The sequence below is a fragment of the Chiloscyllium punctatum genome, chromosome 19 (genome assembly GCF_047496795.1).
Source record: "Chiloscyllium punctatum isolate Juve2018m chromosome 19, sChiPun1.3, whole genome shotgun sequence".
Classification (NCBI taxonomy): domain Eukaryota; kingdom Metazoa; phylum Chordata; class Chondrichthyes; order Orectolobiformes; family Hemiscylliidae; genus Chiloscyllium; species Chiloscyllium punctatum.
The window spans coordinates 80,766,803-80,782,964 of record NC_092757.1 but is presented as its reverse complement, the minus strand read 5'-3'; the positions used below and the strand labels follow the sequence as shown (position 1 = coordinate 80,782,964).

The 16,162-nt window shown below is 38.4% G+C and overlaps 1 protein-coding gene across 2 annotated transcripts in view; it reads right to left on the bottom strand.

Annotated features, from left to right (window-relative positions):
- vps53 (VPS53 subunit of GARP complex) overlaps positions 1 to 16,162 on the bottom strand; it is a 230,504-nt gene that overhangs the window by 161,689 nt on the left and 52,653 nt on the right. For both annotated transcript variants that reach the window (XM_072589817.1, XM_072589818.1), the window contains 3 exons: positions 9,677 to 9,763; positions 8,553 to 8,668; positions 6,393 to 6,512 (listed from right to left, as the gene is read on the bottom strand). In XM_072589817.1, coding sequence (XP_072445918.1) covers positions 6,393 to 6,512; positions 8,553 to 8,668; positions 9,677 to 9,763 — 323 coding nt within the window. The remainder of the gene's footprint in view (positions 1 to 6,392; positions 6,513 to 8,552; positions 8,669 to 9,676; positions 9,764 to 16,162) is intronic.

Sequence of the window (16,162 nt, the reverse complement as noted above, 5' to 3'; positions counted from 1 at the left end):
TGCAAGAAGAGTGAGGGCCTGTCAGGAGATACAAGGCACAAAGGCAATCACTAGGATGAAATAAGGCCATGTGGAGATTTGAAAACACAAACCAAAAAGATTTACACTTTTTCTTACATGCATTTTCAATTGACACTTTCCAAGCACTCCAGTTTAAAATCAGTAAACGTTATGCCAGCTTGGTCATGCAACAAGACAGATCTGCAAAAATGATGAGTCCAGTACATAAATCAGGATGACCCAAGTTCTACATTTAATCAAAAAAAAGGATAAAAGGTCACAGGAGGAGTGACGAGGAGAGGGATAGGAAGATGAGAAGAAGTGGGGAGCTAGAGGAAGTGAGGGGAAGCATGAATAAGGGGAGAGTAGAAAAGTAGCAGTATAGTTCCTGTGTAGGAGTCAAAATCTAAAATAGATTCTGCATAAACAGCTTTTTTTACAACTCACTTATCACACATACGCAGCCTGCAGAGTTAAAACTTTCAACTGATGAAAGATTAAATATTTGACCAGCATAAGTGCAGAATCACAGATTTATATTTTAAAAAGTCAGGCGTTCAGACAAAGATCTACAGCCAAGTTCAAAGGAGTATAACATAACTGTGGCAAAACTGAAATACAAATGACTAGTTTTTTAAAAACAAGATAAATGACAACTAACATTTCAGTTACTGCCAAGATAAACACTCCAGCCCTTGATGTCTGTAAACGCCATTGCCACAATCTTGAATGTTACAGGACTGTCACTAAGAATGCTTTTGAAGTTCACTCTATGACAACATCCAGATCAATGGACAAATAAACTGTTCTTCAACAGCAAATGAGCGGAATGGCAATGCTGAACTTGTTTTTAAATTAATGAGGCAGTAAATAAGTCAAGTTGAAGCAAGACAACTTTTGTAGTTTAGTGATTGCATTGCAATTACGTTCAAGGTGTAAATGAGAACATAACATAATAAACTATTAAAACAGATTTTCAAGGGAGCAACATGTGGGATGAATTGCTGAATGAAAAAGGTAAAAGTGACAAGAACTAGGCAAGGAGAAGAATGTAGATAGAAAAGTTTAAAGTTTTAATCATTAAAAACAGTACACAACAAAACAGGAAAGTCAACATGACGACAAAATAGTCATAGAACATTACAACACAGTACAGGTCCTTCAGCCCTTGATGTTACACTGATCTGTGAAACTAATCTGAAACCCATCTAACCTACACTATTCTATTCTCGCCCATATGTCTGTCCAATGACCATTTAAATGCCCTTAAATTTGGCAAGTCTACTACTGTTGCAGGCAGTGTATTCCATGCCCCGACTATTCTGAGTAAAGAAACTACTTCTGACATATGTCCTATATCTATCAGCCCTCAACTTAAAGCTATGTCCTCTTGTGCTAGCTATCGCCATCTGTGGGAAAAGGCTCTCACTGTCCAACCTATCTAATCCTCTGATTGTCTTGTATGTCTCAATATCTTAGATGTCTTAATTAAGATCTCAACCTTATTGTCTCTATCAAAAACAGCCTCAGTTCCCTCAGCCTTTCCTCGTAAGACCTTCCCTCTATATCAAGCAACATCATGGTAAACCTCCTCTGAACCCTTTCCAAAGGTTCCACATACTTCCTATAAAATGTGACCATACTGTACACAATATTCCAAATGTAGCTGCACTAGAGTTTTGTACAGCTGCATCATGTAACACTTGAGGAGTCAATAAAATGCTGAAACAGACAGTGTTGTTCTGGAGTGGACAAAGTCAGAAGTCACATGACACCTGCTTATAGTCCAACAGGTTTATTTGAAATCACAAGCTTTCAAGAGCACTGTTCCTTCATTAGGTGAAGTGGCTCTTCACTTGACAATGGGGCAGCACTCTGAAACCTTGTGATTTCAAATAAACATATCGGTCTATACCTAGTGTCATATGACTTCTGACCTGAAGCCTACAGAAAGGGAACAGGAGAGAGAGAACTGCATCAAACAGAAGACTGCCAAGAAATTGCTGTGAGGCACAAAGGTGGAGCAAAAACAAAACTGGACCATTTAGAAATGTAAGTTGGGAGATGGCAACTAGGAATGTGAAGTGGTGAAACTGTTAAAACATTTTACAAGTTACAAAACAATTGAGAAAAAGTGGAATATAGCACCTTATTGTATCAGAGAGAAATAACTCAAACACTACACGTTGTGCAGTACCCATTAACTAACGCTGGCAAATGTGGCAGCTTACTTACACAGCAAGCAGCAACAGGATGATTTGTGTTGGCTGTTCAGGATGGAAATGTTGTCATAGAACTGTGTTTTGGGACTTTGAAATGTCCACCTCATCAGGCAGAAAAGGCCTTGATTTAGTGTCTCATTTAAAAGACAGTACACTTTCAACAATGCAGCATTGCTTTATCAATGTGCTGAAATTCCAACTGCTGGTCCTAATTATCCTCGAAGGATGTTTGTCTCCCTATTGCTAATAGATTGCAACCATGCTGGTCAAAACAAAAGCCAAGAGGTATAGACGTTTTTGTGCAGGGAAGTTATTGATTATACCAGGCCAGCAATTCTTTCATCCAGTCACAACTGTTCCCTCCTTTATACCCAGACATCATTTAGTCAATTAACATTCATTACCTGTTCCCTTTCTAAACATATTTACTCTTTCTCTTCATATTTTTATATCTGCAAACAATCCCTAAAACAAAACTGCAGAAATAACGTCTTTTCATATCCTATAGCTTACATTATAATGCAACCCAAATTTCTATATCCCCCATTCTTTCTTTAAAGATAATAACATTTTCAATTATAAAGGGATCTATAATACAGGATATCCCTCTTTGACAAAACTTAATTATTTCCTTGGGCAAGCAATCCTTTTTGCAGATGAATTTGACAATTAGCAAAACAAAAAGAATCGATGAAAGTTAAGAAATTTTTTCCCAACATTTTCTTCACTCTAGCAAGGTCAATTCCCAGCCTGTTCTTAGTGATACCTTTTGTCAAATGAACATTTTCCCCAAAGAGAATGATTATCCATAAAATATTCAATGGAATTTTAAAAAAAAATCAGGTTATCCATTGTACAGGATTTCTTTTAGAACGCTGACATGTAAAATGTGACCAGAATGGTAGCCTACCTGCACGTTGTCTTTGTTCTTATCAAATTACAATTCAATTCACCTAATTTTGTTCTGAACAATTTCAAGATCTCCAGCTCTTACAATCAGAGTTCCTTTCACAAGCCCATGATCTTCCCCTAGGGCAGTGGTCACATATAAATCAACTTTCAGAACACATACTGTTTATTCTGGCCTTCCACATCTTTGGCTAATACGCGAATATTACCTTTTGACCTTCATCATGCATATTATATCAACGTTTGTACTTTCCCAGTGGCTTTCCTTGCTCTTCCTTTAATGGTCGCCACTCACTGGTCCCTTCTGACACATTTACAGAATCATGGATAAGTAGCCTTATGGGTACATTAATATCAATCTGTACATCCTCAGTCAGTCCCTCATCTGCCATAATTTGCTTCTCATAACTGTCTAACATTTTGTTCCCATTCTGAAAATGTCACAATCAATTGTAAGGAATGCATCCTAACGGTCCATTTGCCATCTTGTAAAATGACTGTTTCTCCATTACGGTTTCTCTATAACCGTACTGTGACGTTTCCACTCTTCCTGCTTTTCACTCCAGTGTCCCAGGTTAAGATTATTTGAATGGTCTTAGACAATGCTGTAAGACTTGGCGAAATTTCTCAGAAACCTTAGCTTTAACGAACATGCTCCTCCCTGCTCTCAAGCCATTTAAGTGTACAGAAAAAGTGGAGTAATTTCAGTCCCTTCCAACCTGGCAGATAATCACTCAATACTGAAGCATTTTTTTTGGATTGCTCCCAAAAACTAATTGATAGGGACTATAGTTCCAACTATTTGCACTGAATTATTTTTATGGACTGCTCACACCAGGACAGGTGTTAGTTTATACCTGGATTGATCTGCTAGATTTTATGAAGTATCACATCTAATAATGCATGATTTCTTTCACAAATTCCATTACTAAATGGAGTTCATATGGCTGTGTTCATTATAGCAATATTTATATTTTCTCACACAAAAATTAATTTCTAGTAATGTCTCCCCCATTGACATTGAGGAATTTAGCTGTTACCATTAATTCACTCCCTATCTCCATTATTTTATCGACAATCACTTTTTTCTTTAGTGTAAGTAGAACGCAAGAACTCTGAGCAGGAACAAGCAAAGCAGCCTCTTGAGCCTCCTCCATCATTTGATATGATCATGGTTGATCTAGTCTCGGCCTCAACTTGACTTTCCTGCCAAGTGTCCATAAGCCCTCAACCCATTACTGATGAACAATCTGTCCCTCTTCCTTGAAGCTTCTGTGTCCTAGCACCCACCACACTGAGGGAATGAATTCCACAGATTCATTACCCTTTGAGAGAAGTAGTTTTTCCTCATCCATTTTAAATCTGCTACCCCCTTATCGCAGGACCATGACGCCTCATTCTAGATTACCCTAGAGGAAGCATCCTTCTTACAACTATTTTGTCAATACCCTTTAGAATCTCATATCAATTTGATCTCCTCTCATTCTTTTAAATTCCAGAGAGTGCAGTTTCTAAGCTGCTCAATCTTTTTTTTAAAATAAGACAAACCCTTCATCTCTGGAATCAGTCCAGTGAACCACCTATGAACTACTATAGTATACATTAGTGGTCATTAAAGATTCATTATGAAGAAAGGCAGCAAGTTCTAATGATATCTCAGGCCAATACTTAATACCCTGCAACAGGTGTAGACAAAAATGCAATATTTTATTTGGGGAACACTGATGTGCAAAAGATCATTTCCTACAAAACAACCAGAAATGCATTATATGTGACAATGCTTCATGAGAAATATAATGAAGTTTTAATGTATATTCATCTCCTTTTATACTTTCTCAGTACATGTTTAAAATGCACAGCTTTTGATTCTGACCCTAGCGTTAAAAGGGAATAAAAATTCTTATCGACATTACAAGAACCCTGGTGGATGAAGGCTCCGGTTATCACTGCACACATATTGCAATGCCTGAGCCAGAAGGCTAAAATATCACAGTTTAAACAGGCCATGTGGGAAGCCATGTATTGATAGCACAAAAATAGGATCAGTTTCAAAGGATTTGTGTGCATTATTTCAGATCCTTCTTTTTTCCCCGCAACAATCTGTCAAATGTACATAGAACCATGGACTTCATATATTTTATCTTAAAAACGAGAGAAAGGAGTAGGCTTCAAGCTTAGCATAGGTCAATGACCTTCAAGAGCTTTTTCTTCTTTGTTTTTAGATTCCTAGTACGTATTTCCTGGCCAAGTGTGAGAGTGGGAGGCAATGTGCTGCCGGGCCCCTCAATGCTGCTGTGAACAGAGCCACAGGGAATTACACAGGAGTTATCGAAGTTGACTCTCCTTCCGCTTAAGGAAGTATCTTACTCCCACCATACAGCTTCTCCTTTGCCAATAATGCTTGATGCAAAGCACTTGTTGGATCCAGGACTCAAGGGAGTCAATATGTAGGCACTCCTTCAAAGGACATTGGTTGCCTGCACATTGGACTGTGTGTATGTGACACTAAAGAATATCAAAAGAATAGTTTCATTCAGACCTAGTTAATTCAGGAAAAAATATCATTGATAGTTTACAAGAAATCATCGAGTCATACAGCATTGGAACAGACTCTTCGGTCCAACCAGTCCATCCCAAACATAATCCCAAACTAAACTAGACCTACCTTGTTGAAATTGAATGCAAATAAGACGACTATCCTTGTGTACCACATCTTCTCAACTTGCAAGTATACAGCCATACATGGACGGCTGTTGTTTCAGAAGTGAGTTGACTACCACTAGCTTCTCAAGGGCACCAAGGGATGGGGAATAAATCCTGGCCTTGCTTGTGATACCCATAAGTGAAGGATAAATATTTCACTCTTGCACAGAACAAGAGCAGAAACAGCTGGTCACAGATTTTGCTGGTACTGAGTTTACACTACTCACTCATCTGCCAAGAGTTCTCTTCATTCCATGTAAAAGCAATGTAGATAAGCAAACCTGAAATGGCACTCACCTCGATCTGCAAACAGTCAACAGCTGAGGTGCTGAACTAAATTATGTTCACGTCACTTGCAGGGGATTAATGATATACAAAGAAGTTGCCAATTTAAACCATTCATAGATACACCAACAGGTATTCAAAAACTAAAGAAACTGTATGAGAGTTTGGGGGGAAAGGAGTTGCTAATCTTTTCAAGGAAACCCAGATCTCTTATTTCTTCAAGGAAACCACTATATATGCAATCTCAAGTTTAACAGAAGCTTTGCTTTTTACCTTTCAGAAAGTTGACGGATCTGTGGAATACCCATATACTTGTGAAAATGTTCCAACACGTTCACCACTCCTTGCATGAGGTTAGCCACTTCTCCATATTGTCTGCGACGAGTCATGGCCCTACACAGAGGTAAAATATGCTCTCAAAGCCACTAATTCTATGTTCATTTTTATTCCCAAATTATGAATACCATAAACGCGATTCAACTGTTGATCCAAATGTTTGCAGCAACTTAAGAATACAGTATTGGTGATTAAGGTTTCACAATATTATTATGCACTCAAGCATCAGAATTTATACACTGGGTTTCATTTGATCTATTGTCAGGATTACAGTGCTTTAACAAAATGTTTTCCTAGATGTTCTAAAATTAATAATTTTTAATGAGCAAGTTTTTAGATTTTTGCTAACCAAAGATTTTCAGGGATATGAAGCAAAGGTAGGCTTACGAAGTTGATTTACAAATTAGTTAGGACATCATTGAATAACAGAATGGATTGGAGAGTAAAAACAACCTATTGCTGTTCTTATACTCCGAACAAAACGTTTTTCTTGAGCAAATCATATTATATTTATGAAAGAACCAAGACAAATAATAGATTTGTATGACAGTTATTTCAATAGTGTGAAACCACTGGTGACTCAGTTGCTAGCAGGCACCACTGAATCAAGATTCTGGATTCTACCCAGGAATTACTGCATAAAGATCAAGGCTGACACTCCATTGCAGTGCTGAGGGATAAGAACTAACATTCTCTCTAGTCATGCATTTTTAAAAGTTGATGAACAGTTTAAGCTTCAAACACTCCATTGTTAGCAGATAACAACTTTGATGGATACAGTTCCAGATTGCAACATAATTTAAATGATCGAGGGACCCTGATAAGTGCTTTCTGCAAACATGATGGTTCATGAAACTTTTGAACAGAGGTCATCTTTAAGAAAAGAGGGGGGGAGGCATAACAATGCTGTAGCTTCAAGGGATATATTTTGTCCTGTCTTTTCTCGAAGACAGATTTTAAGGCAGAAATGGAGAGCTGAGCTGAAAATGTGTTGCTGGAAAAGCGCAGCAGGTCAGGCAGCATCCAAGGAGCAGAAGAATCGACGTTTCGGGCATAAGCCCTTCTTCAGAGCTGGAGAGCTGGCTAGTGAAAGCCTATAAAGTAAAGTAAACTGCTTGGGAGGCCTTTTTTGAAAAAAGAAAATTGGAACAACAAAAGCAGCCTGTCCGGGTGTGGCCAGCTCTCACAGACCAAGATTTCTAGTTTTTAGGTTTTTTAGCCTTGAGATTCAGTAGCAGTTGCTGTTAAAATATCAACAGGATTGGAAGCTACAGTACATATGTCATGGCTGCTACTCAGTTTTCTCTCGAAAGTTTTTTTCTCTCTCTCCGCTGCTAAACTGCACGAGACAATCTGTTTCTGACTGCCTTTTTGTCAAGGGGTAATATTTATGGGATGTTATTATATTCAAACAGTTCAATAGTAACAGCTACAAGTATCTATTATTCTGTTAAATTTTCCAATGGAGTTAAGCTATTCTAAATTCTTCTTTCCTTGATTGTATTTTAATATAGTGTTTGAAGAAATTGTGTTTTACTTAATGCCGAATAGGTTGAACATGTGAATTGCATCTGAAACACAGCACTTTACATTTGCCTTTAAAATAAGAAAAGTTCGGGTCTAGGCTACCTTCGTCAAATATTTTGAGGGGGCCTCATCTGGTCCATAAGAAGGGTCAGAAATTGCATTGTAATTGGTTATGACATACATGGAAAAATTAATTATTCAATATGCACAGGTCATAGAATCATGCTTCATGGAAACAGACCCTTCTGTCCAACTCGTCCAACTTCGTAAAAGATTCACACAAGTACCTCACAAAGGGATGGCGTCACATTCTTACTCTTTCTTGCTGAAATGAAATGGAATCTAGTTTCCATTAATTTCAATTTTCCCTCTACTCTTAAGTCCATTTAAACTCACTATTAGTCATTTGACCTAATAACATTTTATCTCTCCCCCAACCTTGACAACCTGAGTAATTGGGATCCTTTTCGGAATGGATTACTTCTTCTATACCTGCTGACATGGCAGCATCATTAAAGTACCTCAGTACCCCAAATAATAAACGCAGCTCTGCATCTGATAACTACTTACTCCAATGAGTCGACACCGCCTGCGAGCATATGCAGGTGATTGAGTGTGGTGATGGATGTGGTAAGGTGGCGTTTTGCATGGTCAAGTTGCTTAATATCCCGTGTGATTTCCTTAACCTAAAAGCAGAGTTTATAAACAATTTCCAGTTAAACTGTATTTTCTATAAATATACCATATCTTTCAAGCCTATATGGGCTGAATTAGATCAAGGTTAGGCAGTGTTATCAATTGTAAGCAAAATTCTTACCACCACAAAATTCAAGACAAAAATACTCAAATACACAATTAGTAATGGAACATTCATTTAAATGTTTAAAGCAAGCTATAGCAAATCTCCTTTTAAAAAGCTTTTGGATCCAACAAAAAAAGTTTCTGAATTGTTTTTGAAAGGTATAAATATTCTTTATTTTAAGGCTCAGCTTCTTTAATACTCGACCCACAAGCCTTCAGAATTCCTCTGTATAGTAAAACGAAGATAACCAAAACCATTCCACCTGCACGATTTTCCACTTATCCACCTATTCACGCTGACCTGTGTTGGCTCCAATTATATGGTGGCTCAGTGGTTAGCCCTGCTGCCTCACAACACCAGGAACCCAGGTTCGATTCCACCTTTGGGTGACCATCTGTGTGGAATTTGCACTTTCTCCATGTCTGTGCGAGTTTCTACCTGGTGCTCTAAAGATGTGCAGGTCAGGTGGATTGGCCATGGGAACTGCAAGATTACAGGGTTAGGATGGGATGCCCTTCAGAGCGTCGGTGTGGACCTGATGGGCCGAATGGCCAGCTTCCACACTATAGGGATTCTATGATCTCTTACCTTTGCCTCTATCACCTCTTGTGATCCTCCAATTTTAGCCTGCTGTATATTCCCCTCTTATAGCATTCCTTGCAATTTGTCACCTTGATCCCATCTTCTGCATCTTCCTTCCCAAGCCTTGTGATTTCTCTCCCACCTTTTACTAAAAATCTTCCTCAAGCCCATTTTTCTGATCACCATCTCAAAAATATATCACTACCTTCCTTTTGAATGCCCCTTTTCTTAAAATATGTTCGCCACATTCAACACTAATGGAGCATTTAATTCTAAAACATCAAAACAATCATTTCAGCACTGGACTTACCATCTGCTCAGACTTCTCTGCTTTGTCCTTAATATCTTTAATCTTGGCAAATAGCTGCTGAATGGCTTTTTGTGCTTCTTCCAAAGCCTGTATAAGAATAATGGTAAAGGTTTAGGACAGAGATTTTGAACAGAGAGAGGAAAAAAAAAGAATTGAGTCATTCAGGAGTGAACATTAGTTAAAAGAGCCAATGGCATTCCCTCCAACTCTGCTTCTGCATTCAAGAAGTCGGTCAAGGGGTTTGTTCAACAAAATCAAAATAATAGAAAATAGCAAAAGTTCTAAATGTTTAAAATGTTGAGGCTGTGTCAAGAAATGACTGTTGCTTTCATTCCAAGTTCAAAACAATTGATGAAAGTTCCCTTTTCCAAAATGATTAGGTGCAATCAGCTGACGGTGGTAACTTATCTGCATTTTCTTTTGGCTAAGAACTAGTATTTCCATACCTCAGACATTCTAACAAGATTGCTGTTTTGTTACTCTTATTAATACTAAGCACTGTTAGTATGGAATGTGACTAGCTATTAAAATTTCAGAACCATCATGTTTTATAAAGAGCACTTTTCAGGGTCCCTCAATCTTTTACAATATGTTGCAATTTGAACTGAATCTATCGAATTTTTATCTGCTAACAACGCAATACTTGAAACCAAATTATCTATCGCCAATTTTTAAAAAGGCTTGACTAGAGAGAAAGAACAGGAGAAAGTGAGGACTGCAGAAGCTGGAGATCAGAGTTGAGAGTGTAGTGCTAGAAAAGCACAGCAGGTCAGGTAGCATCTGAGGAGAAGGAGAATCGACATTTTGGGCAAAAGTCCTTCATCAGGAATGAAGGGCTCTTACCTGAAACGTCAATTCTCTTGCTCCCCAGATGCTGCCTGACCTGTTGTGCTTTTCCAGCACCACACTCTTGACTAGAGAGAAAGAATGACATGACATACAGATAACATCAGAGACTCTGGCTTACAGTCGTTCAAGTGACTATTAGATATTGAATGATACAAGGGGTCATATTTTGCAAGACAAAAAAAACTTACACAAAAAACATTATGGTCAACATACATACCATAATGCTCACGTATGGTACAATCAAAGCTCTCTCTTTTTTTTAAAATTGCAAAAACCATGCTCCAGAAATTCTCCAAAGAGAAAATATTTTTCTTATCCTGGAGAAAACTAATCTGGGAAACATAATGGTGCTTTATAAACACAAAAAGTACTTGTTGGAATTGTGCCTCAGAGTAGAGGGTTGGTGCAGTTATTGACATTAAGCTTCTAATACTGGCAAAATTAGAAAAATAATATTTTAATGTAACTAAATTACATGTACAAGTTTATCGATAAATAACCAACTCTTTCTCAGAAAAGGCTATGATACCACAACATCTTCAGTGGCAGATGCAAATATTCAAGATTTCAAAGTTCCGGTAGTGTCAATGAAATTAGGAGGGCAATTATGTATAAACTTCTCTTAGAAAATAACTTTGTGGTTTCAAGCAGCTTAATCTAGGAACTATAGCAGAAGAGGTGAAGAGATAAGAAATGGAAACATGCAATCTCAATCCAATAAAGGGTCGCAAATTTATAACAATCATAGGATCCCAGTGTGGAAACAGGCCCTTCAGCCCAACAAGTCCACACCGATCCTCCGAAGAGGAACCCAGCCTGACCCATTCTCCTATTACTCTACATTTACTCCAGACTCATGAAACCTAGCCTACACATCCCTGAACACCATGGGCAATTTATCATGTCAAATTCACCTAACCTGCACATCTTTAGACCTTGGGACGAAACTGGAGCACCCGAAGGAAACCCACACAGACACAGGGAATATGTGCAAACTCCACACAGAGTCACACAAGGCGGGAATCGGGAATCGAACCCGCATCCCTAGCTAACCACTGAGTCACCCAAATCCTACATCTCTGATAAGATCTCCAACGCCACAATCCAAGTGGAGTTTGAGAGACCATCTTGGTTAGCAATCCCCAAATACTCAAAACAAATCTAAAAAATATCAAACTAACTAACTACATTTATGGACGTCTGATGAAAAAAAGACCAGAAATTAAATGTTTCTGTTAAGTTTGTGATACATTAGTACACCAAAAGCAATCTCAAAATTTGGCTTTGTTAATGAAATTCAGCACCGAAAAAGGTTAAAGTAATCCCCTAAATTTCCAATATCCTCTTTACCAGGCTGCAATCGAATTTTAAAAATCCCTTTGGCTTGGTTTCAAATTTCTGTTATTAATTAGCTGCAATAATTTTTATTTGATGTAATTTACATTTAGCTGCAGCGGTCTAAATACTGACAGTCCAGCTTCCGATATTGTCTGAATCCAGAAAGATCACTGTGCAAAGACATTTCTAAAATAACTGAAACTGAAAGGGTGATCGGTGAAAAACGGATGCTGTTCCTTTCCAGTCTAAACAAGGTCAACCACTACTTCAGAATTTAGACTTCCACTGGTTTTCCCAGTTTGGAAATAAAAATGTCGTCCTTTTTCTGTTGCTCATTCATGTAACCCAATCCCAAATGAATCAGAAATACGTTACAAAGCTGCTCTTTACTGCAAAGACACAAAACCCATCCGTTAGCGTAGTCAGTGTGGGGGGTGTTTTTAAACTTCTAAAAAACAAAATACCAACCTAATCCTCCTACAAAAGCACACAAACTTTATATGAGAGGATCCAGTTATTATATCCAAGTATTTTTATATTCCAATGCTTTTTGCGTCTGAGTGGACCTGCCCATGGAAACATCTTGACGAAATTAACTCCTTTCCAATGAAACAGAAAGTCAATTATTATAGGATCTCAACTATACCCAAAGTGCACACTTTGAACAGTGACCAGGAATGTCAGCGGCTAAGGCCAGCTGGCTGTGGAATTCAGCACATTCACAAGACCTCAAACCAGATGGCTGTCACTCAAACAAGTGGGGCTGTTGTGTCTTGAAATGTTAAATCACTACAATATTAGACATGTACTGTTTACTGAAGAACGCCAGAGAAAATGGAAGCTCGAGACCTGAATCCATTTCACAAAACTTTGACATAAGATGAGGCCAACTGGCTGATGAATCCAAATCTTTGTCTGTTGATTGTGATTACACTTAAAACAGTCATCCATTCAATGTTTTAATGTCTTAAAGATGTAAAGATGATGCTGTGTAAAATAAATGCCTAAACTGTCTCATCTGAGACATTGGACAATATTATTTCAAAAGAATATGCATGACCCCAAATGTTTCAAAAAAGGCATAGAAAGACAAAGGTACATATCGGAAGGATGTTGTAAAACTTGAAAGGGTTCAGAAAAGATTTACAAGGATGCTGTCAGGGTTGGAGATTTTAAGCTATGGGGAAAGGCTGATGAGGCTGGGGCTGTTTTCCCTGGAGTGTCAAAGGAAGAGGGGAGACCTCATGGAGGTTTATAAAATCATGAGGGGTGTTGGTAGGATAAAGAGACAAGGTCTTTTCCCTGGGGTGGGATTTGGGCAACAGGTTTAGACAGTGAATTTGGATCAGCTCAGGCTTGGAGGGCTAAAGGGCTTATTCCTTGGCTGTAAATTTTCTTTTTGCTTTGAGTGGGGGAGTCCAGAACTAGAGGGCATACGTTCAGAGTGAAAGGAGAAAGATACAAGAGACCCCTAAGGGCCACTTTTTCACGCAGAAGATGGTACATGTATGGAATGAGCTGCCAGAGGAAGTGGTGAAGGCTGGTACAATTGCAACATTTAAAAGGCATCTGGATAGGTAATATGAATAGGAAGGGTATGGAAGGTTTGGGCCAGGTGCTGGCAAGTGGGACTAGATTGGGTTGGGATATCTGGTCAGCATGGTCGAGTTGGACCAAAGGGTCTGTTTCCGTGCTGTACATCTCTATGACTCTACTTCTAACAAAGCAGCTCAAGAAGAGTTAATGTATTTCTTTTCACTGTCGGGAAGAGCATACTGAAATCTTGCCCTTTTAAACTCCAGCCAAACGGAAAAAGTGACAGTGCAATGCATGTCACATAATAATGATAAATAAGAAACAGAGTAATTAAATGCACGCATTAGACTCTACAAATTAATGTATAGAGCTGCATAGGATGTACAGGGTAAAACCATAAACATTAGAGGCTATTTGGCCCAACTAATCAATATCATCTAATACATCAACACCACTTTGAATACTCTTCCTGAAGTCTTCTAAAGGATGACTACTACTACACTCAAAAAAGGAACATTAATTATTCAAAGCAGCAGCAAGATCTAGGTGTGGCCATGGTCATGTAGGATGTTCAAGCAAACAGTTTAGGCCAAGTATAAGGGTGTTTTAAACTAATCCATGGACAACGGTATGCTTTGTAAGACCAAACTGATGGTATGCCAGAACACCTGTCATTCTTATCACATGGCTGCAGTGACAAAAGCAAGTATCTTGTGGAGTTAGTTCAAATTAGTCACAAATTGTGTTTAATAATTACTTAATCGGATTTTTCTGTCAACTTCCAGATGGATTCAACGCTCTGGTTGGTTCAAATAGTCTTCTGTCTTCCACAGCATTGTGCTCAGGTAGTCAAACCAAACAATCTTCAGATTAAGCAGGATAAGAGACTAGGGGTTAATTAGACAAGGGGATATTGACAGACTCCAGTCCACATTTTAAAAGTTAACAATTACATCCTTATATGTGTGAAATTACTTCAATCTAATATAATGTATAATTAAATAGCAATAGTTATAGCAATTTAGAAAGTGGCAAAGTTGGTTGGAATATAGAAACTACTCTGCAGTACAAACTTGAGGAGCTAGGAATTGCTAAAGTCAACCACAACAACTCCACTAAGTTTGGAGCAGAGGGTGGGAAAAGGGCAGAATTCCAGTACACTATCTTGACATAGGCAGTTTTATTAAAAAGGTGTGCAAAGGAATTATAATGGGAAAAATTAACACAAAAATATGACAAACATGACAAGAGGAAATAAGGGTTGTTGACAGAAAGTAGATGCAGATGTAAGAAATGCAATATATTATAAATAGATGGATGCAACATTCAACCAGGAGTCTCTAATTCCCCCTACAACCATTTCCAGTTCATATTTGGACCACCATCATAGGGTATCCTTGGTTGAAATCCAAAAACAATGCACGCAATTCCACAGCCAAAGGAATCCTCGAATTCTTAAGTGTCGACAGATTTTTATGTACAGCAGTCTGCATCATTGCCTTTGTGTTACATAATAAGCTGAATAACATATACCTCCCAGTGAACAAATGTGGATTTTGATCTCAGGCAACAGTCAAGTTTGTTCTGGTGAAAAAGTGTTAAATCTGGATTAGAAAAGTAAGGATATCTGGCAAATGACAACACAGGAAAAAGCGATATGAAACTCTGCAAGCACATTCGAAATGTGGAAAAATGGCGTGGAATGGACGACAAGTAATTGAGACAAGCTTGCAAGGAGAATGACTCGCAGACTCAAACCACAGCAACAGGAATCGAGACACAGACTGCGGAGGCGCAGACAAAAAAAAAACTGCTCATCCCCTGGAGCAAGTTCGCAGCCTCCACAGGTGCAGAAAGAATGCTGACTAAGGACAGAAGCACAAAGTACTTAACAGAAATCCACATCAAAGCAAGCAACTAAGCAGAAAACAAGATTCATAGTTACTACAGGAGAAAGGTTATATCGTTATAGGCTATGGATTATGCAATTATGCTTTTATCAATTTAAATATCAAGCTCATTAAAATAATTGAAAAGCTAACCATAGTTATCATATTTGATATTTGAGTTGCACAGGCATTTCTGTTCCAAGCAAAAAACTGCCAACCACAACAGCAGTCTTTTCCACGCCTACACACATATTAGAACCTCGGACAATGGTGATCAATGAGCTTCGAGCCACTTGTGGCTAATCAGGAATTAAGATGTGACGATCTGCATTCCTATTAAGCTATACATTGTACTACAGTATTACTTTTATTATCCCAATATTCAAATTCCTATACTCTGTTTATAGGGAGGACCAATTAAAGAAAGCCCAACCAGTGACAAGTAGTTCCAAGAGTAGAGTTTTTTTTTGGAAGCAATCATGGTTCCTTTCCCAGGCTGCTCTCCCAATACCCATTTATGCTCAAGCAAAAAGGGCATTAGCTTAAAATCTCATCCAAAATGTAGCACTGTCCATTTCCTTATTGTCTGAATTCAGCTGGTTCATGATAAACTTTCCTCCTCAGCCGCTGAAACCTAAGTTTTTTTTCATATACAATTGTGCTGCAATGGCTGGCAGCTTGTCAATATTGTAACACTCAGGATATTCCAATGGTTGCTGCATTCAGTTCACCCTAGGAACAAGGGTGGGGCTCACTGCTAGATTTATCATCAGGCCACTACTGAACAATCAACTGGTCGGAGGCCACAGAAAGTAGAGGTTGCTATCTTTGGTCGCCTAGTCAGTCAGATAGAAGGGGAAAAGGATCCATATTG